Here is a 24,315-nt window from a genome sequence, read left to right on the forward strand (position 1 = left end):
TGAGTGGGTGGATGGATGGATAAGAGGATGGATGGGTGGATGGATGAATGGATGGGAAGATGGATGGATGGATGGGTGGGTGGATGGAAGGACATATGGATGGAGACACTGCTGGGTATGAAACAACATACAGATGGGAGTTGGATGAGTGGGCAATTATATTGGTAGATGAATGGATTTATAGATGGAGTTGTTGGTAAATACATGAATGGACAGATGGGTGGATGGGTAGATAAATTAATAGGTAGATAAACGGATGAATTAATGGATAGGCAACCTGGAATTAGAGGGAGCTCCCCTGCCCCATAACCTGTAGCCAAACCCTCAGAGTGCAATCTAGTCCCACCCCAAACTCACTGGCTGAACCAGGACATTGTTCTTGCCATAGAGCAGGGTGGCCCTGGAGTTCTGATGCAGGGATTCTACATAGTCCCGGGCAGAGATGGATGGCCGGTCATCCATGCTGCCACTCGAATGCCTCTTCTGGATCTGGTATCAGGAGAGGAGAGAGATGCATGAGCCTATGAATGACCTTCGGGGCTCCCACCCTGTTCCCTTCCCCCAAGGCCAAGTCAAGACCCCGTCCAAAGCCCTCCTGCTGCCCGCTCGTCTCACACAGAGTGCTGGCCGCTTGGTGGGCGAGTCCTGTCTCAGATGTGAGCTGTGGATTCGGTGTCTCTGGACCAGCTCATCGGCTGAGGGGTCGGTCCAGAAGTGGTCAGCAGTCTTCATCTTGGTATACTCCAGGGCACAGGGCCCCACTGTGGAGCACACAGGGCTGGGAACCTGGAATCCCTCAAAGTACTCCCTCCCAACTGCCTCAGACCGTTCCCTCTCCTTCCAGGCAGTGAGGAGGTCCCAGGGTCCATCAAGAAGACACCAGAGCAAGAGTCAGGTTCCTGGGCCCCAGGAGCCAAGGACTGGATGCAGTACAGAGCTGACTTACCCAACAAAGATGCAAGGATGGGGCCGTCCACAGGGTCCATCAAGAGAGCCTCCTTCTCATAATATTTACTAGTGGGAAGGAAGGACATGCAGCTCTGCATGGAGACCAGCAGAGGGCGCACGTGGGCAGACTAAGTTCTACACCCCAGGACCCCAGCTCAGGGCCTCAGCTGCAAAGGGGACAATAACTGTATCTTATAGGCTGAGCAAAACGATTGATGGAAGCCGCCTGGCCTGGAGCTCATGGGCACCTGCTCACTGCACAGCCCCGAGGACTTAAAGAGAGCAAAGGAGTCAGAAGCCAGGCTCTCAGGGGATGCAGTCCTTCTGCTACCAAGGCAGTACAACGCAGTCTAGCTGTGGTGTAGACTCAAAGGCTGTGTTAACAGGCTGTCCTACCCTGATGATCAGAACAAATGTCAACCCCAAGTCCCGAATCTCTGAAATATGGCCCGGAGAAATGTGTGATGTCATCAATACGATGTCCGTGCTGAGGGGGAAGCTTGTGAGCGGTGACAGAGGAGCGATTTCCAGTTCCTTGAAAACTCACCTAACACATAACTATTAATAAGGAGATATGGAAGTTAGATGGGCTGGAGGGACGGCTCCACGGTTACGTTCTCACTTGTGGAGGCCCTGGGTTCGATTACCAGCACCCATGCGGTGGCTCACAACGATCCGTAGCTATAGTTACCAGGATGGATGCTGAGCAAGAAGTCTCACACCAGATTAATCTGAGCCAGGGGAGGAAGTGGGTGCGGTTCCCAGAATGGCCATCAGGTGGCGACAGAGCATGGTGGGCCGTGTCTCTCACCTGCTGTTTTCCACCAGATAGTGGACTATTTTGTCCAGGACCCTCTCAAACAGGGCGGTGCGGATCCACAGGTGCTTGATGGCCAGTGGGGACAGGTTGGGCAGCTTCGGCAGCTTCCGAACGTTCTCCTGCAGGCCCTGGATCTGATTTCGCCTTTGAGACCAGAGAGAGGAGAGAACACAGTCAGGAAAGAGGGAATCCACACAACAAGGGCCCTCCTCACTCCTGGTGTTCAGATGAGGGGTGAGGATGAGGATGAGGTTGGGAGTGGTGGTGGGGTGGGTAATGGTGGGAGTGGGGGTGGGGGGACTGGTGGGGTGATGGTGGAGGTGGGTGTTGAGGGTGGGTGGGGGGTGAGGATGGGGGTGAGGATAGGGTGGGGTGATGATAGAGTTGGGGTGAGGATGGGGAGGGGTGATGGCGGAGTTTGGTGATGGCAGGGGTGAGGATGGGGGTGGGGTAGGGGTGGGGGAGAGTGGAAACATCTGGCAGACAGAGGCTAAGGCTGAGCAGAAGACTGTAAGCTCTGCCAGCAGGGAAGCCAGATGCCAGCCTCTGTGCTGCCTCCTCTTCCACAGTCTCTTCCTCTCCCTCGCTTCCCCTCCCTGCCCCTCCTAAAAGGAGTGCTGGCCAAGGAGGCTTAGCTCTTCCAGCCCTTCAAAGACAGCCTGCTGCCCTCAGGAAGGTAGCTGTGTTCTGCAGCCATGAAGGTCCATGGCCTCACCCCACCACCCCACTGCTCCATGGTCCAGCTGGACACAGCCTCTTTCAGCTTCCCATATGGCCAAGTCTCCCAAATCCCTTTTGCTGCAGTTCTCCAGGCTAGGTTAGGTCAACAGATCTGGTTCTGTGTTCAAGTGAGAGACCTTGCCTCAGGGGACAAGGTGGAGAGTGACCAAGAACATTTATGTCAACCTCTGGTCTCCACCCATGGACACACACTCATGTGCCAACATATATGTGCACATGTACATGGACATACCATGCCCACATACATGTAAACATGTATATAGATATACATATCACACACACATGCCCACATATATGTAAATACATATACCGGCATACACATCACACACACACACACACACACACACATACACACAAATAAAACAGGGCATGGTTCCCAGTTGGCACTTAATCTCTCAGTAGTCATCTTGTAGGATGGACCAGGAGCTAGACACTGCCTAGAGACTGGAGGCACAGATGCAGCGGCCTGTTCTCATAGTCTCCGACGACAATTCAGTTCAGGGTTGGGGAATGAATAATGAATGAGCGATTGCAGACAGGAAGACAATTGAGAGTGAAATAAGCAGGATAAGGGGACAGAGGAGGTGGAAGAGGCTGGGATTTACAGAGCTAGTGGGGAGCTGAATGGCAACAAGAACCGGTCATAGGTTAGATTAGAGAGGGCAGAGCATCTGCCAAGGCTCTGGGGTGGGAAAGATCGGTGGGTCTGAGGAAAGCAGAGAGACAGACAGACAGACAGACAGACAGACAGACAGACAGGAGGTGTGTGCTCTCACCAACCTGAGGGGCGATGCACACTGCCCTCCAGGGCTGTCCCAGCTGATGCCCCCCATGCCGCACTCACGCGCTCTCGATGAGTTGCTCCAGATCCTGCACTTTGCGACTCAGCTCTTCAGCTGGAGGGAAGCCTTTGCCCACCTTCATGAAGAGAGCGGCAATCTTGTTGCTTCGTAGGAAGCCAGCGGCCCTCCGCCTCAGCCCGTGCAGCACACAGGCCTCCACTGCCGCTGTGGGGACACAGTGGTCAGTAGCTCTGCCTTGTCTCTCGTCCACACACACCACAGAGAAAATGCACCCATGTCCACTTGTCAGGTGCACCAAAGGAGTCAAGAGAGGTTCGTAGTTAACACACACGGAGACCAAGGTTCCCATCTTTGCTCACATCCTCTGTCAGCCAGCAGTGGCCTGCTGTGTGACTGTGGGTAACGACTCCCTCGCTTTCTGCCTTTGCCTCCCCTTTAGAGGGCATGCAGGACGAGTGGCGATCTATCAGGATGCCATTAGTATAGATGGCAAAGTGCAAGGATGTTCTTAGAGCCTGCACAAAGAACTAGGCATCGCTGCTGCCAAGAAGAGAGACACCAACGAACCTCGCCTGAGTTAAAGAAACACATCACCTGCTGGGTGTTGGTGGCGCACGCCTTTAATCCCAGCACTGGGGAGGCAGAGGCAGGTGGATCTCTGTGAGTTCGAGGCCAGCCTGGTCTACAGAGCTAGTTCCAGGACAGGCTCCAAAACAATACAGAGAAACCTTGTCTCGGGGAAAAAAAAAAAAAAGAGAGAGAGACATCACCATCATCGACATCATAGTCATCATCACTAACCATGTTCATTAGCTGTGGCCATTACCATTATTGTCATCTTCAGTGTTATCACCATCATATCCATCATCGCCATCCTCACCATCATCATCTTCCCCATCATCCTCACCAGCATCACCACCATCCTCATCATCATCACCACCATCATCCTCACCATCATCATCATCACCACCAACATGTTCATCATCTGTGGCCAATGTTATTATTATCATCACTCTCATCATCACCATTGTCTTCATTATCATCCACACTATTATCACCACTGTCACTAAAATCACCAGTGTCACCATCACCACCAACACCACCACCTTCACTACCCTCTCACTATTGTCATCGTCATTGTTACTTATCACCATTGTCCTGGCTGCTTTTATGTCAGCTTACAAGCTAGAGTCATCTGAGAGGAGGGAGCCTCAGTTGAGAAGATGCCTCCATAAGATCAGCTGTAGACATTTCCTTAATTAGTGATTGATGGGGAGGGCCCACTGTGGGTGGTGCCGTCCCTGGGCTGGTGGTCCTGGGTCCTAAAAAAAGCAGGCTGAGCAAGCCGTGAGGAGCAAGCCAGTGAGCAGCTCCCTCCATGGCCTCTGCGTCAGCTCCTGCCTCCAGGTTCCTGCCCTGACTTCCCTGTGATGGACCGTGACCTAGAAGTAGAAGTGGAAATACACCCGCCCCGCAACTTGTTTTGATCCTAGTGTTTATCACAGCAATATAAAGCAAAACAGGACATGCACTCAACAGGAAGAGGCAGAGGTGGGATTTGAACTCAGGTCTGACTGCTACAAAGTGGTGAGGTTCTGGCCCCTAGCATGCGCCACATGTTGTCATTCCCACTGGTGGTGCCCCCAGTCATGTGGATGGAAGTGGGCACACTGGCTACATATCCTTGCTCAGGTATCTTCACAAGGCCATGATCGTTAGAGGGGACCCCACTGTGCACGTCTAATGAGACATTCCCCTAACTAAAGTTGCAACCAGAAAGACAGGAGGTCCCTCTTCAAAACGGACACCCCACCAAGAGCTGGAGGTGGCCTCAGACACAGGGAACCTGTCTCCTCCTGAGCAGGGAGAGCTTACAGAGAGGTCTGAGTCACACTTCAGACCCCGAGACCTCTAGACTCAGTCTGCTAAGTGTGAGTCTCAGGACACCTCAGGGGCTGTTTCCCCACGCACCTAATTATCTGTTACAGGGTCTTCTGTAGCCCAGGCTGGCCTGGAACCAACATGTAGCTGAGAATAACATTACGCTTCTGATCCTCCTTCTTCCACCATTGGAGTGCTGGGGTGACAGGCGTGGCCCCCATGCCTGGATGTATGTGGTGCTGAGGACAGAATCCAGGGCTTCATGCATTTGAGCCAAGCACTCTACATACTGATCTGTATCCCCGACCTTCATCGCCCCTTTAAGATCGTCCCCATCGCCCCTTTAAGATAGTCCCCATTTGCTCCACCCTTCACCACCCCCCCACACTCAGAGCCAGAGGGAGGAGATGACCCAGGCCACCCCTTGTGCCTCAAGGGGATGAGTCAGTGTGGAACAAGCCCTGCTGGTCCCTCCACGGGACACAGGAGGCATCCTCAACCCCTTCTCCTACGGTTCTGCATTTCCAAATCCACTTCCTCCCGCAGAGTGTCTTTGGGATCCCAAAATAACTTCAGAGTCACAGAGCTCACAGGTGTACCTCCCCCGCCGCAGCCCAGCTAGGAAGCCGCTCCCCACTGACTCCACCACTGCAGTCACTGGCCACGTGGCCACCGTGGCCACCACTCACCACAGAAGGAGATGATGTGGCTGCTGTCCTCGTGGACAAACTTTCGGGTAACGGCCTCCTCCATGATCTGTTTCACCTGCAGGATGCACAGGGGTGGGAGAGAATGATCGGATGGGGTGCGGCACCCATCCAATGCTGTACCCCCAGAACTGTCCAAACGCTGTCTTGGGTGTTTGGGTAACCCCTTTTTCCTTCCACAGCCTCTTGGTCTCAGGCAGATCTGTGGCTGGCAGTTACATTTTGCTTAATTTGCATGGTTTATCACCTCTTCCAGATGTCACACAAAACGCCCTCCCTTGCCCGCAGTTTCCAAAGCTTTTCTTGCCCCATCTCAAAGGATGCACTGCTGTTCCTGCTCTGATTCCTCTGTCCTCCTATCTGCATCTCTGCTGCAGAGTACAAGTCCCCCTGCCTTGACCTTTGCCTTATCCACAGTGCATATTAGGTCCTCAATAAAATCTCTTGGATGTGAGGTGAGTTCAAAGATAGAGGAATGGAGGGCAGCCTGGGGGACAGTCAGTTATGGGATCCTGGAAACCTGGGTTCAAACCCCTGCATGGGGATCCAGCAGGTTTGTGAGCTCTGGGAAGTGGAGGCTCAGGAGAGCCCGCCTGCCAGGGAGGGGGACAACAGATGAACATAGAATACCAGCGTGGGTCCCCATCACAGGCTCTGGCTGTCCTCACAGCACTCGGTCCCTGCCATGCACTGTTGAGTGACTCCAGGACACATTCAAGGTCACTTTGGGAAAGGACAGCTGGCCTCGGGAACAGTAAGTGACCTCTGAGGTTTGAAAGCCCTCTGGCTTCCATGGACTTGTACCCCGCTGTACCCAGAGGCATTGTGGAATTCAAGCAAGGCCCTTCTCCCCCGGCCTCAGTCTCCCCACCTTGAGTCTGAGGTCAAAAGGTGATTCAAATGCTTGTGCCAGAAATCCATCACAGGACCTCTAACACAGGACAAAGGAAGCCAAGTCCTGGGCCCCTCACCCCCACCCCACCCCCACCCCACCCAGTGAGGCAGCGTTCTGTTTTCTTACAGCTCGCTGCACACCAGCCTGAGGTGCCCACAGCCCCTGCAGCCCCTGTCTCTTCCTGCAGGTGCACACAGGACAGAGCATTGCCAGCATTGTCACATACATGCCCAGAGGCAGCCTGGCAGTCACAGCCCCTCCACCTGAGTCAGCACCAGCCCCGGAAAGAAGGACTGGCTTGGTGACCAGCGACAGCAGCCGGGAGCCATTCTCAGCTGAACCCCTCCGCGAGGCCCAAGGCATCACCCAGCTTTACAGATGTGACTCTGCGGTTTGAACCCAGGGCCTCACACATGTGAGACAAGCACTCTACCACCGAGACACACCTCCAGCCGAGTCTTTCATGAGCGCTGGGGAAGGAAACCGGAAGTCAGAGGCAGAAGGGCCAACGGGAAAATACACAAATGTGCAAAAATGAAACAGCTTCTCTGCCAGTCCAAGGAATCCCAGGAGACATCGGAAGAGCTCTTGAGATAAATCAGAACAATCACATGGCCTACTAGATGTCAGAGACAGACCTACTAGATGTCAGAGACAGACCTACTAGATGTCAGAGACAGACCTACTAGATGTGAGAGAGACAGACCTACTAGATGATGTAAGACCTACTAGATGATGTGAAACCTACTAGGTGTGAGACCTTCTAGATATGAGACCTACTAGATACAGGAGAATACTCTGAGGGGAAAATACAGTGGGGGACCATGATGTTAAAAAGGAGGACTTACCTTTACTTCTTAGGAATTAGCAAGCAGGAAGAAATAAACCCAAGGCAACAGAAAGAAGGAGATAATAAAGACTGAAGCAGAGATGAAATGAGATACTGGGCCAGTGAGATGTTCTTGCTGCCAAGCCTGGCTATCTGAGTTCGATTCCCATGGAGCCACATGGTGGAAGGAGAGAATGGACTTTTGCAAGTTGTCCTCTGACCTCTGCATGCATACCGTCACACAATAAATAATGCAAGAAAAGCAAATGAGAAATGAAAGAGATCGGAGGGCTAGACTTGGTTGGGCGGTAGCTTTCTGCCCCTGCATGGGTGTGGCTCTACCAGGCTGATGTCCTCTGAGTTCTGGACCAGCCTTTCCCCCCAAGCTGGTCTAGCCTGCGACAGCTGAGGGACTCTGCTAACTGGCTGACACTCCCCACATTGTGATGCTCCACGTCTCTGCAATGACTGCTGTGTCTTAGGCAGGTGTGGTTTTGCTGCGATGCCCTCCTGTTTTTCAGAGGCGGCCATCTGCCTGTCCCCCTAGGGCTACTATGACGCAGCAGCTCCGTTGCCTGCCTGTGTGCAGAGACACCAGGCCCCATCTGCTCTGTGTGCCCAAAGGAAGTCATGAGCCTCCTCAGGATATGTGGCAGGTCCCCAGCTTTCTCTCAGGGCTGGGGTGGGGGAAGGGGGCAGGCAAAGAACCAGCCTTGGTAAGTTCTGCAGTGGGTGCCCTCAGACCTTCTCCACTCTGCTTTCTAGAATGTTCTCTCACACCCCAAACTCTCTCGCTGTGGCAGGTCACCTCCCTGACTGGTTTTGTGCTGGCTGTGTTGTGTCTGCTTTCCCCCAGACTGGTTATTTTAAAACACCGCCTTCTACAAACTCCAAATATGATCATATTTGGAAAGAAAATGTTTGCCCCTAATCTAGTCTGAGCAGTGTCCTCATATGAAGAGGGAAATAGGGACACAGGACAGACAGTCCAGAGGGAAGATGACATCTAGAGGCTGAGGAGAGAAGTCTGGACGGCCCTTCCTTCATAGCCTCCAAAACTTCAGCATAGTCCTGCTCTGTGCGTCCATCTGTCTGCGGTATTTTGTTACAGCAGCTCAAACAAATGAGAGTACCATCCTTCGCAGCATCAGGACCATGCCCTCCTCATCTCTGTACCTTTCAGTACATTGCCTGAACCAATGAGTCACCCAGCTCCTGAGCATCCCCTCTTCCCACGGTAGCCCAATTCTGGTGTCCGTGGGGGGTATAAGAACTGGAACCACTGTCCCCTGGGGCAGTTCTGAAGGGCCTTCCCAGTTCCCCCCATCCCAGACATCCACAGAGGGACCACAACCCTTTGCCCACATCTGCTCATGCCACTCCCTGGGTACTGAACTCATCTCCATCCAGAACAGCTGAACTGCACTGCAGAGTGTGGTAACCAGAGGTAAGAGAATCATGGGGAATGACAGGGACCAGAAGACCACCCCACAATCACAGCCAGGTGGGAAGAGCCCTCTGTCTTATTGGTCAGATCTGAGTGCAAGACATGGAGAGAGTGAGCTGTGAGGATGGAGCCGTCTTGGAGGCTTTGGGGACAAAGATCTGGGCTGGATAAGAAGCGCAGGGAACCACAGAGGTTCATCTCAACTCTTGGTCCTTCCCCCAGACTCACGTTACATGACCCAGGATAGAAATATTTACTAGTGGGGCAGTTCTCACCCATGCTCAAACTGCATTGGAACATCACAAATGAAGGGGAGATGGATTTCCACACCCTTTTTCCAGGGAGAAGAGGGGCAGGCGCTATGAGAGAAGACATCAACCAAGCTCACCCAGCAAGGAAGGAACCTTGTCCGAGTGCATTCCTGCATGGTTGCCTCCTGAGCCCTCTTCTGCTCGCCATCAAGGTCATCATGAAGGATGCTGCTGGTTCCTGGTCCCTGCTGTTCCTTCACCTACCTGAGAACTAACTCCCAACCGCCTTCCCTCTCTCTAACCAACAACCTCTTTATTAAACTCGTTTTCCCCAGAGCAGTTTCAGGGAACCATCTGTTTCCTATGGGCACCTTGACCAGACTGTCACGCACACACTGAATCAAGTCCAAAGCCATCTGTTGACAGCTATGAAAGGGAACTCAGAGAGGTTGAGCCCCTTTCCTGAGGTTGCCCAGCACAGAGCCCAGGGTTGTCACCTGGGGTGGGTTGGGGGATGGCAGAAGGACTGCAGCAGCAGGAGTGGGTGCCACTGAGATCCTCCTAACTGTGCTGATCTCCCAGGTCTAGCTAAATGACTTCACAGAGGTTAATGGCAGGCTCAGCCCGAGGCCAGGGAAGGAAATTAAGAAGGTTGGTGAACAGCAGCAGGGGGGAAGCCTCCCTCCCACAGAAGGTCACCGAGCCTGCAGAGGAGGGCACTGTCTTCACACAGGAGACATGAGGCCATGCCGACTCTAAGGGAGAGAAGCCCTCTGCACAGACCAGGGGCAGGGCAGTCTGGGGGAGGATAGCTGGAGGCCAAAGCCCTATTTTACCTTGGCAGGCTCCCAGGTGTCAACCCAGAAGATCTAGGTTCATGAAGCCCAGGATTGCTGGGGTGGCCCTGGGGTGACATTCTGATCCTTAGGGACGACGGGGTTTTCTAAGCTTTGATCTCGAGCATGCAGGGTGATGGAGATGCCACCCCAGAGCCACACAGACCTCGTCTGAGCTTGCTAGTCCCACCCAGCTGGGTCCACTCTGCTGGCATCTCAGGGTGCTCTTCTGTGACATGGGACTCCACACTGCTGCCACGAGGACAACACGGAGGAAAGGGCCGTCAAGGCACCATAGCACACAGTAGGCACTTATTTGTTTCTGAGGAAGGGTCTCGTGAAGCCCTGGCTGGCCTCAAACTTTCTATGTAGCTGAGGGTGACCTTGAACTCCAGATCCCCCGTCTCCACCACCCAAGTTTTAGGATTACAGGCCTGAATTCCCCACTCCTGTTGTGTGTGGTGTTATGGATGGAATCTGGGGCCTCCAGCTCACCGTCAACTCTACCAACTCAGCTACATCCCCAACCCCACACTCTCCCAGCACACTCCAGAGACTATGTGCAACTACAACTATCCTAGTAAGGGTTCAGTTTCCTTTACAGGTAGGGAAACTGAGGCATGGGATTTGTTTTCTTTTTTAGGTAATTCACCCAAGGTCTGAGGAGAATAATCCAGGGTCCTTGTGTCACAACAAGCTACTGTTCGGTTTTAAGGAAGAGAGAGGTTTTACTGAGCATGTACTATGGCCTCGCTGCTTGTGGACAACACCTTCTGAGATGCTCACACTGGCATCATTATCTTTACATATAAGGGTCAAGATGCATGACTCAGGTCATGTACTTACATGTGTGGGACTCCACCCCTACCGATGTGACAGGGCAAGACAGTGCAGAGGTTCCTCCATCTTGGATCCTTGCCTAGGCCATTTTAGGTTTAACTAGAATTTGATCTCCTTGGTGGGAAGCCCCCTGGAAAATTGCCCAACCATATTCTAGCACTCAAGGCCATGATACCCAAGGTAGTGTAGATTAGCTTCTCCTAAATTGCTTGTTTGTGCAAAACTCTCCCTGCCTCTGCAGGGCAAGACCCCTGGATGTGGGTTTGGCTTTTTAAAAAATCCCTTACTCTAAACACTTGGGTCCCGAATGCCGGAGTGTAGTCCCAGCCAATAAAGACTTTCAGTTGGCTACAAACTGACTGAGTGGTCATCTCTGGTGGGCTCCCAGTCACAGCACCATGAGAGAGAACTGTGTGTGTGACACTCAGAGCTGGGGCACTTTCCCAAGGGTTATACAGACTGGAAAAGGCACAGGGATTCGAACTCAGTTCTCTCTGAAGACCAGCACTGCCATTCTCCTTCCAGCTCTGTCTGAACACATAAGGAGCCGTAAACTCCGTGAGAAGGGCTTCTCGCCTGGGGGTCTGTGGATGGTGAGGGATGGAAGAGGGGCAACAGGCCAAGGCTGGGAGTCCCTCCCACACAGAGACCTAAAGAGACACTGCACTGGGGGTCAGGAGGGAGAGGTGTCCAGAGAAGACCCTGCCAGCAAAGGCCTGCAGGGACCTTTCGGGAGACCTCAGTGGTCAGCATGATCTATAGGCTTCTGTTTTCCAGTGGCCACTCAGGTGTTTGGAATCTGGCGCACTTCCCTACAGCCTAGTTCCTTCCTTTTGAAACCTGCTTAGTCCTTTAAGGACCAGTGTGTATATGTGTGTTGGTGTGCGAGGGTGGGGGTGGGGGCGGGGGGTGGTGGTGGGGTGGGGAGGGGAGGGAGTGGAGAGATGGCTCAGTGGTTAAGACTACTGACTGCTCTTCTAGAGGACCTCAGTTCAGTTCCCAGCACACAACAGTGGCTCACAACTGTCTGTAATTACTGTTCCAGAGGATCTCCGGCCTCCGTAGGCACCAGGCATTTACATGGTGCACAGACATAAATGCTGACAAAACATCCACACACACTAAATAAAGTTAATTAAAAAAAAAGAGAGTAGCCAGGCAGTGGTGGCACACGCCTTTAATCCAGTACTCAGGAGGGAGAGGCAGGTGGACCTCTGTGAAATCGAGGCCACCCTGGTGAATTCCACAGAGTGAATTCCAGGACAGCCAGGGCTACTTAAAGGGATCCTGTCTTAGAAAACGAAAAACCAAAGGGTCTAAGAGCCCGCCCTGAACTGGGCATGGTGACACACTCCTGAAATCCAGGTACCCAGGAGAGGGGGCAGAAAGATCCGAGACCCCATCTCAAAACAGACAAGCCAGCCAGAAAGATGAGGAATCTAGCTGGGTGTCTTTGGGGGGGGGAGTTAGCAGATCTGAAGGCTCAAGTAAACAGAGCAGCTACAAGGAACCATGAAGGTGAATGGGCATGGGCTCTCCACAGAGGGAGCTCACGGGCCTTACATAAATGACCAATGAGTTTCCACTCAGGGCTGCCTAGGGCACAGCTGGTCCTGGGGCAGTGGCGGCCCTGCCCCTCCACGTAGGTCACACCTGCCTCCATTCAGACTCCAGCCCCGCCCTCCCTCCCTCCCTGTTCCACCTGTAAATATTTAAACAGCACAGGAGAACGGCTCCCCCCGGCTCTCCCGAAGGAGTCAGGGCAGCTTGGGGAGCCAGGCGGGTCTCCCAAGCCAGAGAGCTGTTCCTGGGCCTACTGTTACCCCATTTGATGCCCACCACATGTCCACACCCTCCCACAGCCCACCTGGAGCTCTGCCAGGTTCCAAGTGGACTCCCACATTCTTCTCTCCTTGTCCAGTGCCCCCTGTTGTTGAAGCCTTTACCTGGATAGACCTGCTGTTCCAGCCCACAGAACTAGGCTAAGAATTCCAGAATCTTCAGGCAGAGTGCCTCCCCCAGGACCCCACACAGAGCTGCACCAAATCAACAGAGGCCTTCGAGGGACAGGGATAGTACAGGAAGAGGCCCTTGGGAACTACTAGGCCCAGGTCAAGTCCTGTCATTCATAGGGCAGCCTCTAACCTGGGTTTCCCATGGCGAAGGTGGGGGCCCCAGACAGCTCTGCCCTTACGCCCTTATTTAGAGTTCCACTTACATGGTTCCTTGGAAGGATCCTCCAACCCTCTTTCTTACATTGTCTAGAACGTGCTCTCATCCCTCCCAGCATGCTCTCTGTCCTTGGTATACCCCACCATGCTGGGACTCTTACACTCTGAGTTTGTGGAATGACTATTGGAGACCTTGAGCCCGACTCGTACACAGCAGGTGCTCATATATGATGGTGACCATTCTGAGGCTGTTACCATCACTAATGACAGTCCCTGACGCTTCAGGAGCTCCACTCCCAGAACTGTCCCCAACTCCTGTTCTTCCTGATGGGGCTTTGTTTGCCAAAGACCAAAGTCTACAAGGGTTTCCCATAAAGGGTTAGAACAAGACTTCCTAGGTTTTAGGAGACTGGTCCCACCCACCCAGCTCTCAGATGCGGGGATCGTGTTAGTAAAAGCACAACTCAGATATCGTACAGAGTATTGCATGGATCTTTTTCATCTGCTTCTCTGAATTCATTTGCTAACCCTGCAAATGAAAACTTGCAGGCCACAGCCTAGGACACATAGTCACTTATTTTGGTGTTGCAATCCTTTAGAAGTGTTAAAAACAAACATCTTGCCTGAAGGGTGGGCAAACATATGGGACTTGGCCCATAGGAACCCCTGGTTGGAGGTACCCAGAACACAGGCTTGAGTAGAAGTCCACAGAGCCATCACTCATCTGAGGTCTGCAACCTCCATTGGGCCTGGCTAAGCCCCCAACATCCCATGTCGGGGCAGCAAAAGCCTAGAGTTTGTGAGTGATGGAGCATTATGGGTGTCGCCATTCTTCCTGTGTTCCCAACAAGACTAAGCCTGTGGAGGTCAGGATTTGAGTCAAGGCCAGGGAGCTCCAGGCTACCTCAAGGGGCGACCCCAGCAGCAGGGCAGTCAGGCAGCTACTCACACGACCCCCTGCAACTGAACATCAGGATCAGGGACATAGGCAATTCCTGGCTCCCCAGCCTTGATTCTGTTTCTACGAGCCACCTCTCCCAGGGCACCTGGCACAAACTGGCTCCCTGGGAGAATTGAGCTGCCAAAGGAATGTGCACCTTCATTCTCCAGTTACCAGGCTGAAGATGGCAGCACTCAAAGGTTGCACCCTGCATGATACCAGCAAATGACATTCTGGGGCAGGAGCACCCACAGGGGAGGCAAAGAGATTGCCGGTTTGCCAGGGATAAAAGGGAGGGTAACTGGGGACTCCAAGGATGCGCAGGGCAGTGATGGAATTCTGTTGCACACACTTGTCCAAGTGACAAAAGGTTCTGTGCCAAGGGGACCCTCAGTGTAAGCCACCGGCCTCCAAGGAGCCCATGAGAGGTCCTTGAGGAACCCTTAGTGTCAATGTGTGGCGTCATGCCTTGGGGAAGGTATGCACATGGTGGGATGAGGGTATTTGGGGGTTGGGACTCCAGGTCAGACCTGTCACCCTCTCCTCCAGGCTTTCCTGTCCCTCCCCATGCACAGATAAGGGAAGCCAGGTTGAGAAGGATGACCCATGGCAGGGAGGGGTGCAGACTGGAGGGCAGGCCAGGGAGGTGTGAAATGAGAGAGCATTGGGCCTCAGAAGCTGCAAAGTGCTGGAAAATCTTTCACTGCCCACTCCCAACCCACCCTCTCTAAATAGGTGTTTGGATGGTAGGATGGAGGTCCGTGGCTCGGGGGACTGAGCCACAGTTAATGGTTTACCCACTCGATATAAATAGGCACTGGGCATGGTTCCCTGACGGAGGACTTGAGGACTGGCCAACCCCCGCCACACACACACACACACACACACACACACACACACACACACACACACACACACGTGGAGAAAGGTGTTCTAAGCAGGGGATGAGGTTTCTACCAACCCCTCCACCTCCTGTACCAGTGTGCCCTAGGCTCCCTGGAACCCACCTTTCTCATGGGATGGGGATGTTGGGAGGAGGACCTTCTCATGGGATGGGGATGTTGGGAGGAGGACCTTCTCATGGGATGAGGGTGTCGGGAGGAGGACCTTCTCATGGGATGAGGGTGTTGGGGGAGGACCTTCTCATGGGATGAGGGTGTTGGGGGAGGACCTTCTCATGGGATGAGGGTGTTGGGGGAGGACCTTCTCATGGGATGAGGGTGTCGGGAGGAGGACCTTCTCATGGGATGAGGGTGTTGGGGGAGGACCTTCTCATGGGATGAGGGTGTTGGGGGAGGACCTTCTCATGGGATGAGGGTGTCGGGAGGAGGAGCCCCAGCCTCCTCCACGCCCAGAGAAGTGAGTTATGCTCGTGCTTCACATCCCACCCACGCCCCGAGAGAGCATGCCTTCTCCCAGGTGTGCTGCCCACCGCACATGGCTGAGGTCCCTGGCAATGCCCCATTTCCAGATGCACAGCCCTGTAGATGAGCAAGACACATGAATTCTAAGCAAGGCCCCTCCCACAAGAACGCCTAAACTGGGAGTGTGTGAAAAAAATAAGTTTCAAGGGGTTGCTTAAAAAAAAACACTCAGATAAACAGAAACCGACTTTACCCTCCCTGACCTGAAAAGGAAAAGCAGTTCCAATGCTGTTTCCAAGGGACAGTTTTAGATTCTGATGCCACCTGCTACCTGCTATGTGCTGGCGAGAAAGTCCCTTCACTTAAAGTGCCTCCATTTAAACATCTCTAAAATGGGATACACATAGGTGCGACCCTCATTTGGCTGCGATATTTTTGCACTACACGTGTGAACACATACCAAGCACTTGGTATAATAACTAGAATGTGATGGAAGTTTCTGGAAATTCTACGTATATCCATTGTCCCGTAAGGTCCCACTAGCTCTGTAAATCTGTTGAATGCTTAAAAGGGGGGCTGGGATTATAGAAGAATTGTCTTTTATTTTCATATGTGCTATTTTGTTTGCACAAGCATGTGTGTGTGTGTGTGTGTGTGTGTGTGTGTGTGTGTGTGTCTGTCAGAGGACGACTTCAGCTGCCAGCCTTCACCTGTTACTTTATTTGAGACAGTCTCCTGGCTGTTTTTTGTTTCTTAGGCCAGGTCAGGTGTGCTGCGAGTTTGGGGAATCTGCCTGTCTCCACTTTCCACCTCCGGCAGGTGCTCTGGGATTATAGCCCCTGATGCATTCACACGGGTTCCGGGGATTCAAACTCAGGCCCTCAGCGAGCCCTCTCCTCAGCCTAGGAGCTGCACTTTAAACTTTACATGGACCAGTAAGTGGGGATCTGTGTCTAACTGCACACTGGCCAGGCAGGGCCTGGAGCACAGGTAGGAATTAGGACCATCAGGGGTGCTCATGGGTGTTATGCCTTCGGCTGGAGTGTTTGATGGAGCTTACGTTCTCTGAAGGGGTCATAGAGCCCTTTCCCTCCCATTTTCTTTGAATGAGCTGATAGAAGTCAGTTTGCCTCACTGGAGCTGAGCTGGGCTGCCCTGACCTCCAGAGTCCTGCTATCCAGGGTGAAACAGGTGTAGGCAGTGTTAAGGATTCAGGCATTATGGTGGCTGCCCCTGCCACCTGGCAGAATGCACTCAGGCAGTACCCTGGTCAGCCCAGGGTTCCATGAGTACTAGTCTGCACGTAGGTTCAAAGGACCCCTTTAAAAGACAAACCTCCGCCCACTTATGCTCTCTTTTCCAGCTCTCTTCCCACTCTCTTCTCTTCCCACTGTTCCCCTGGGGCAGACATGACTTTTCCTATCTCCCTCTTCTCTTCCGTCCTCTCTCTGTCTCTATATCTCTTTACCTCTTTTCTCTTCCCTTCCTCTCCCTCCCCTTTCTAATAAAATTTCTCATTTAGGCTCTGTCTGCCTGGTGTGTTTGTTCCTAACCTCGGTCACCCTCGCCTGCCATGGAATCCATGCAAGGTTCCCTTTGAGGTTTATCATAACAGGCAGGATGTTCCTCTACCCAGGGGGTGGGGGGCAAGCTCCCTTCTGGTTATGGGTAACTGTGGTTGCAACCCTGTGTCTGGCTCCCTGCTTGCCGTTTCCTACCCATGATTCTCTGCTCTGCGCCCCCCCCCAAGACTTGACCAATCACAGTGACCTGCCCCACAGTGGGGGGCACAAAAGAATCATGTGAGCCAGGCTGGACCAGACCCAAAGGCAGGGAAGTTCTCTTTCCTGTTGTGATGTGAATGTCATGGGCGGATTGGGCCCCTGGAGATGCAAGGCATCGTGCTGCCTCCTCATAGAGCCAATGAACACGTCACATCGGAGGGCAACACGCAGAGATAAAAGCAAGGGACTCTGATGGCATCCTGGAACCCTGGATACAGCTTTACCTGAACCCGCTCACCTCAAACTTCCCAAACACTGGAACCAAGACATCTGCTTTTAGCCCCTTCACTTTGTAGACTTAGTTTTCCAGCTAGTTTTATTAGGGCTTATTGATGCTGAAATGGACAGAGGATGGTGCATCTGCTGCTTTTTGGCTGTGTGACCTTGTCTGCGTTTATTAACCTCTCTGGGCTTCTAGTTGCCTTGCCAGTGAGGGAGAGCAGCTGCCTAGTCCACAGGAGGACTGCTTTGTGATTAAGAGGAGGGAAAAACACTTAGGACCCACTGTCAGTAAATGGAAGCTGCTAGAATTTCACTAATTAAGAACAAATTGCTAAGCAATAATAATTAGAAGGGAATGTGCTCAATGCCTGAGTATCACAGGGTCTTTAAATTGCTCCAAGATCTGATTTTTATTTTATTATTTTTGGTGGGGGGACAAATCATGTAGCCCAGCTGGGCTCAAATTCACTATGAAGCGGCAGATGACCTTGAACTCCTGATCCTTCGGCCACTGCCTCCCTAGTGCTCCATACCTGGCTCCCCTCATCTGTTTTATTTTTGCTATGTTTTTGAGACAGTGTCTCTCTACATAACTCTGGCTGCCCTGACACATGCTCTGTAGACCAGGCTCGCCTCGAACTTACAGAGATCCACCTGCCTCTGCCTCCTGAGTGCTGGGAGTAAAGGCCTGTGCTACAATACCCAGCTCTGTCTGGTTTTTTATTTACTGTAGTTTTTATAAATTCCCACAGTCTATCCCTGAGAAGGAGGAAGCAGAATTTATTCTCCAAGCTTCTCGATTATTGAAAGGAAGAGAAATACCACTGTCAGCGTTCAGAACTCTCAGGGCCCCAGGACCTGGGAACATATATAAGCAGGGGTGATGCCCAGGGATGGGAAAACAGAGCAGAGGGGAGATCCCATGCTGTCCACCCGGGACAGGCATACAGCCAGTCAAAGATTCAACTATTCCAACTCAACTCCTAACAGAGAGTGGCGGGCTTTGGGACACATCGGTGTCACTACATGCGGGCAAAGCTGTCAAGGGGGTCTATCATTGGAGAGGGTCACACACTACCTGAGGGCAGAGCACACTTCATAAGGGCTCGTGAATTGTTGGTTTCAGCTCTAGTGAAAAGGAGAGTGGAGTTTGAAGCCAGGCCCTAAGCTGCAGCATGGACGTGACCTGCCACCCCTGTGTCTCCTTAATGATCATAATAAGACATGGTGTTTCATTAACCTCAGGGCACCTTGGGAATGACCTCAGCTGAGCCCAGCCTAAGTGGCTTGTTCCCCAGTCTAATCCGCTGCTTTTATTACATGTTAAACACAGACTCGGTAGATTCAGAGCAGCAAAAACAGGCTTTCTGAGTGGGTTGCCAGCGACATAGATGCTCTGAGGTCTGGGGCTGGCCAACCTCACATGCCTGGAAAGCCGGAAGAGACGAGAGGAGAGGACAAACCAGCTCTTCATAGAATGCCAGCTGCAGAGGCCCGACAAGGGCTCCGGCTTCCTCCCACCTCACCAGGGAGACACAGAGTCCCAGTGACATTGTTAACAACTACAACTATACCTGACCCTGATCACCCCAAACCTCCCAAGCACTTGAACCAAGAAATCCATCTTTAGCCCCGCCCCCCCACCAGATTCTGTAGTCAGCAAATGCTGGCACTGGTGGCAACATGGTCCTGTCCTATCTGCTAGTCTGTGTCACAACACTCTTAGCAGCTACTGGAGCTATCACTGCTGCCGTTTGTCTGGGCAGGGGTCTTCCAGGTGTTGGTGGTAGTGGTGGTGCTGGGTGGTGATGGAGGAGCCGGCGTGGAAGCTGTAGTGACGGCGACGATAGCGGTGGTGTGAGAGCGACCGTGAGAGGTGACGGTGGTGGTTAAGTGGGGCACGGGGGAGATGATGACGGCCATGGTAAGGGCTTGACGACGAGGACAGCAGTAGTGATGATGACAAGTGGGGGGGTGGAGATGGCAGAGGGTCAAGGTGATGATGGCAATGACAGCCAGGGAGTGGCTCAGATAAAGGGTGGTGGTGATTTATTATTGTAGACTGAGTGTTTATTAATTACATATTGAGCATTTATTATTGTTATCTATTATTGGTATATTGAGTATTATTATATTGAGTCTTTATTAATTATATATTGAGTATTACTTATGTATATTATTGGTATGTTGAATATTTATTGCATTGAGTCTTTATTAGTTATATATTGAGTATTTATTACTTATTATATATTATTGGTATTTTGAGTATTTATTATATTGAGTCTTTATTAATTATATATTGAGTATTTATTACTTATATATATTATTGGTATGTTGAGCATTTATTGTTGGTGATATGGTGGTAGGCGATGGTGGTAGAGATAGGCGATGGAAATGATTGTAGTGATGATGGTGATGGGGGTAGTAGAGATGGTGGTGGTGATGGTGGCAGGGGGGAGTAGATTGTGGGGGTGATGATGGTGATGCTGGAGATGGTGAAGACGGTGGTGGTGGGGTGGTACAGATGATGGTGGAGGTGGTAGAGTGATGGAGATGATCATGGTGATGTTGGCCATGGTGGAGATGATGGTGGTGGGTGTGTAGACAGTGGGGGTGGAGTGATGGGGATGATTATAGTGATGTGGTGATACTGGAGGTGGTGGAGATGACGGTGTGAATGGTGGTGGGGTGGGGTGATGATGCTGGCATATGGGGGTGTTTTGTGTGCCTCAGGACATTAAGCAGCACCCGTGGCCTCTTCCTGAAGATGCTGGGACCTTCCACAGCTGTCACAACCAAAATGTTTCCAGACACTGCCTAATGTCCCCTGGGGCAGAGCTGCACGCATACACTAAAGACACATTAACTCTGTTTGATTCAAGGCTTGCAGGGTGACCTGCCTGCTATCTGGCAACTGTTCTGAGGTGACCAAGTCGTCCTCTGTCCTTCATCAGAACTGCTGGGTTAGAATGAAACCCACGTGTCTCCATGGCAACATCACTCAGTTCCCTCGTGTTCCTTCAGCCTCTTTAGCACACCCCCCCCTCTTCCATCATCCCATCTCCCACTTCAGGCCTGGGGGTGGGATGTGCTCCCCTACCTAGACACAGCTCAGCAGCTGTGAGGATGGCTCTGCAGGACAGCCAGCTCCCCACATCCCACTGTAGTGAGGGGCAGCTTCCCCCGAAGGACCCATCTCCTTCCAGGGGTCTCATCTGCCGCCCACGAGCCCCTGCTTTCTCCCCTCCAATTAGGAGGCCTCCTGGCAGCAGCCAGAGGCAGGAAAACAAGGCAGTTAGTCACTTAGCTTCCCTTATCAACCTGGATCACGTGGCTGGCTCTTTTAATGGCTGTTGCCTTGACAACGGGAAGCCAGTCCCTGCTTGCTCTGGAAACCAAAACAAAATTAAGGGGTGGTGGCAGGGAGGGGAAGGCAAGCTAGGAAGGAGTCACCTCAGAGCTGGTGGGCCTTAGCTGGAGAAAGCAGCATCCCTCTGACAGGGACCCAGCCCCGGAGAAGCGCAGGTGAATATGGAGGATGCTTACACATAGCTTATTCTGCCCACTGAGTCATTTTCATCCCTATTATGACAAAATGGACACTGGAAAAGATAAAGACAGATGCTTTGGGGAGACCTTGTGATTGACAAGCCATTGCAATGCCACATCCTGCAAGCTTGCAGATATATATATATATATGTACATATATATATATATTTTTTTTTTTTGTTCAAATGTCCAGGGCCTGTGCTATGGTCTTGTTATACCAAAATCTCATGCACCTTCTTCAATCTTTTTTTCATTTCACTGATGGGTCTCCTAGGGTCTGTCTCCTCCAGAATGTCTCCCCAGGAGGCCAGGGAACCCTTGTCCTGGTCACTGCTGTGCCTACAGACCATCTGTAGTGAACAAATCCAGGACTCCAGCTCTTGTTGAACTCAGGCCTCCTTTCTGACCCACATGATGGGTGTTGGGTCCTGACAGCTCCCCGGACTGGACAGAGCTCCCAGCCCCACAGGCTCTGTGGGTGGCTGGAAGATGGCACAGCAGGTTTGTACAGCTGCCTGGCTATCTAGGAAAGTCCTCTGTCACCTCTTCCAGGAGAAAGAGGGAGACTGCAGCAGAGGGGTGTGGCTCTTCTGAACCCAGAAGAATAGAGGAAAAATCTGATAATCAGATTTTTAGGTAAATACCTCCCTATCCCTCTAGAGCTGGGAGGTACGCAAAGGCAGCTGTGGCCAGAGAGGTGAGCTTGGAGGACAGATGTGAGAGGTCAAGGATGGGACATCCCCACCACTGGGTCTGTAACCTTCAAACATGGCCCGCTGCTTCTGGGCACGCTATACCCAGTAGGGTAATGGGAATCATGTCACCTCTGCACCTCAGGAGCTTGGATGACCTGGGGTGATCATCCTAACTGGGGCTATCCTTCTTGGCTGTGTGCTGTTAGAAGCCACTGCCCTACTGTGAGCCCCAGTTCTGCAGAGGCCGTTCTCATGAGGCGGCTACGTCTGCAGGGCACAGAGCATAAAAGCCCCCACTGGAAGCTCAGATCCCCAAGTGACCATCCCTGGAGTGACCATCCTCCATAAGTCAGATTTAGAAACTGAGTACTCTACGACTGTGAATCTTATTCAATAATCTGTGGCGTATGGGCTATCCTTGCCTGTCTCGGAGTAAGAGAGCCTACTCCACCCAGGCTCACGTCAAGAAGGTGGCTCACTCCAAAGCTAGTGGTCCTCGGAATCGAGGAATCAAGCAGACTTGTGGTCACAGCACAGGGGGCAACATCCCCACAGTTATTGTAGGAGCACAAGCTAGACTTATGAGGACAAGACCTGGGACACGGGGCCCCATGTGTTCCTCTGCAGAGGGAGAATGGGCTTGTAGTGAGGAAAGGGGTAGCTTATGAATGACCTCGAGGGACCTGGTGGCACAGCTGGACGAGCTGGACTAGGGCGTCTCCTAATTTCCCCAGAGTCCCTCACTCACCCTCTTTCCTACAGTTGTATCCTCCTTTGTCAACCATTTTGCTAACAAAGGGGGGGGGTCACCCCAGGCTCTAACAGCCAAGGAACATTCTTTCCATCCAGGTCTGGGTAAAACTGAGTTGCAGTCTTCCTGCTCTTAACCAAGGGCTTTAAGACCTTTCCCCTGAAAGGCAGGAGTAGAATGTGGGGTTGGGATCTGGATGGTATGTCTTCAAACAGATCTTGACAAAGATGGAGTTAAAAACTTCTAGGCCTTTCAGAGGGATTCCCCTCCCCTTCCCATCTATCTGAAAATTCTAGAATCTGCAACCAGCCCTGGAGCTGGTTCTTTAAGCAAAAAGGAATATGCTACACACACAGAGACACACCCACGAACCCCAAGAGGAAGAAGACGCAGGCAACAGGTCCCAGCCACCAGCTGCCCAGGTGGCTGCCACCAGGAAGGGAGGGCCTCCTGGGTGGCACCCCTAACGCACACACACACACACATGCATCACGCAGGTGTACACACAGGCACAGACACACACACACCCATGCTCAGGAAGCAAGGGACAGACTCCAGCCTGATTCATACATTCACAGCCAAGCAAGGTCTTGGGGTAAGAACCCCAAGATGAAGCTGAGGCAGTGGAGGGGGGCAGGCTGAAGGATAGGGTGGAGACAAAATGCGGAGGCCCACACCACACCACACACCTACACTCAGCCTTACCCACTCACACGAATACACATGTGTAGTCCCACAGGAGCACAGTGTCTCCAAGTGCACATGTGTTTCCCATACACATATGCACAGCCACATGTCTTCGGCTACACCTACAGGCCCATAGACATCTAAATGCCACCTCAGCCTTCTAAACTCTGCTCTCAGGGCCCCAGGAGGTCATGCCTGGGCTCCTAGCTGTCTCCCTCCTCCCTGAGGAAGCAGGCAGCCACTCCTGTCTGTGTGCACGGTAGGCATGCAAGCGGAGGGCAGCTGCCCCATGACCCTCACAGGCTCTCTCAGACAGAGTTCTTGGCACCTAGAGGTGGCTTCAAGGACTGACCATCATGGTCCAAAATTGCACCTCTCCCCTGCCCCGAAGCCTGGTCTGCTTGGGGACATTCCGCATCACTAACGAGGAGCCCCACATCACCTTACCCCACCCCAGGAGTGAGGATCACCCGTCTGCTCCTCCACAAGGAAAGGTCCCACCTAGAATCCTTCCATTCCCACACCTAAAGGGTGTCACACCCTGAAACACCCCAGCCCTCCAGAGCGCCCCTCCCCGCTCCCTACCCTGGTCAGCCATGCACCGACATCTGCCAGCCTGGTGACCCCTGTGGCCCTGTCACTCTGGGCTGGCTGTCCCTACCTCCTTCTTCACGGTTCGCAGCAGCCTCTGGCGGGTCTCGGCCTCTGCGGGACAAGCAGGGAAGCGCGGTGAGCGGCGCAGAGGCCGTGGGGCCTGGCCGCCCTCCCGCCGCCCGCCCGTGCTTACCCGCAGGGACCGAAGCCATGGCTAGAGCTGGTCGGTGCCGGTTGCCGGAACGCGTCCCGGCTCCTCGCCCAGCAGCAACCGCGAGGGGCGGGTCCTACGGGAGCTGAATGACAGACAGCCCAGGACGTGGACGTCAGAACTCTCCCACCCGCCCCGCCCTCAAGCACTCAGCGCCCCCTTCTGGACAATATATAGCAGATAGCATCCTCTCAGGCCTCCATCAAGACAGCATCCTCACCACAGCCTCAGTATCATCCCCCAGCCTCCTCTACGAAACACACCATCCTCACAGGCCTCCTCCAGGGCATCAGCACCATGCCGTGCCAAGTTGCCAAGGGTAACCTGAGATGAGGCACTGTGGTCCACA

At 52.7% G+C, this 24,315-nt stretch overlaps 1 protein-coding gene across 2 annotated transcripts in view; it reads right to left on the reverse strand.

Moving 5' to 3' along the window:
* Sgsm1 (small G protein signaling modulator 1) overlaps positions 1-24,054 on the reverse strand; it is a 70,855-nt gene extending 46,801 nt beyond the window's left edge. The window contains exons 1-8 of one of the 2 annotated variants that reach the window (XM_005078923.4): positions 23,949-24,054; positions 23,823-23,866; positions 5,883-5,958; positions 3,354-3,516; positions 1,760-1,912; positions 947-1,014; positions 616-761; positions 358-489 (exon numbers count right to left, since the gene is read on the reverse strand). In XM_005078923.4, coding sequence (XP_005078980.1) covers positions 358-489; positions 616-761; positions 947-1,014; positions 1,760-1,912; positions 3,354-3,516; positions 5,883-5,958; positions 23,823-23,866; positions 23,949-23,967 — 801 coding nt within the window. In that variant the 5' untranslated portion in view covers positions 23,968-24,054. Of the gene's footprint in view, positions 1-357; positions 490-615; positions 762-946; positions 1,015-1,759; positions 1,913-3,353; positions 3,517-5,882; positions 5,959-7,370; positions 7,376-23,822; positions 23,867-23,948 lie in introns of those variants that run through there. The other variant, XM_040731185.1, reaches the window with a different exon arrangement.
* Between the last annotated feature and the right edge of the window lie 261 nt (positions 24,055-24,315).

The sequence above is a fragment of the Mesocricetus auratus genome, unplaced genomic scaffold (genome assembly GCF_017639785.1).
Source record: "Mesocricetus auratus isolate SY011 unplaced genomic scaffold, BCM_Maur_2.0 Super-Scaffold_100025, whole genome shotgun sequence".
Taxonomy (NCBI): Eukaryota; Metazoa; Chordata; class Mammalia; order Rodentia; family Cricetidae; genus Mesocricetus; species Mesocricetus auratus.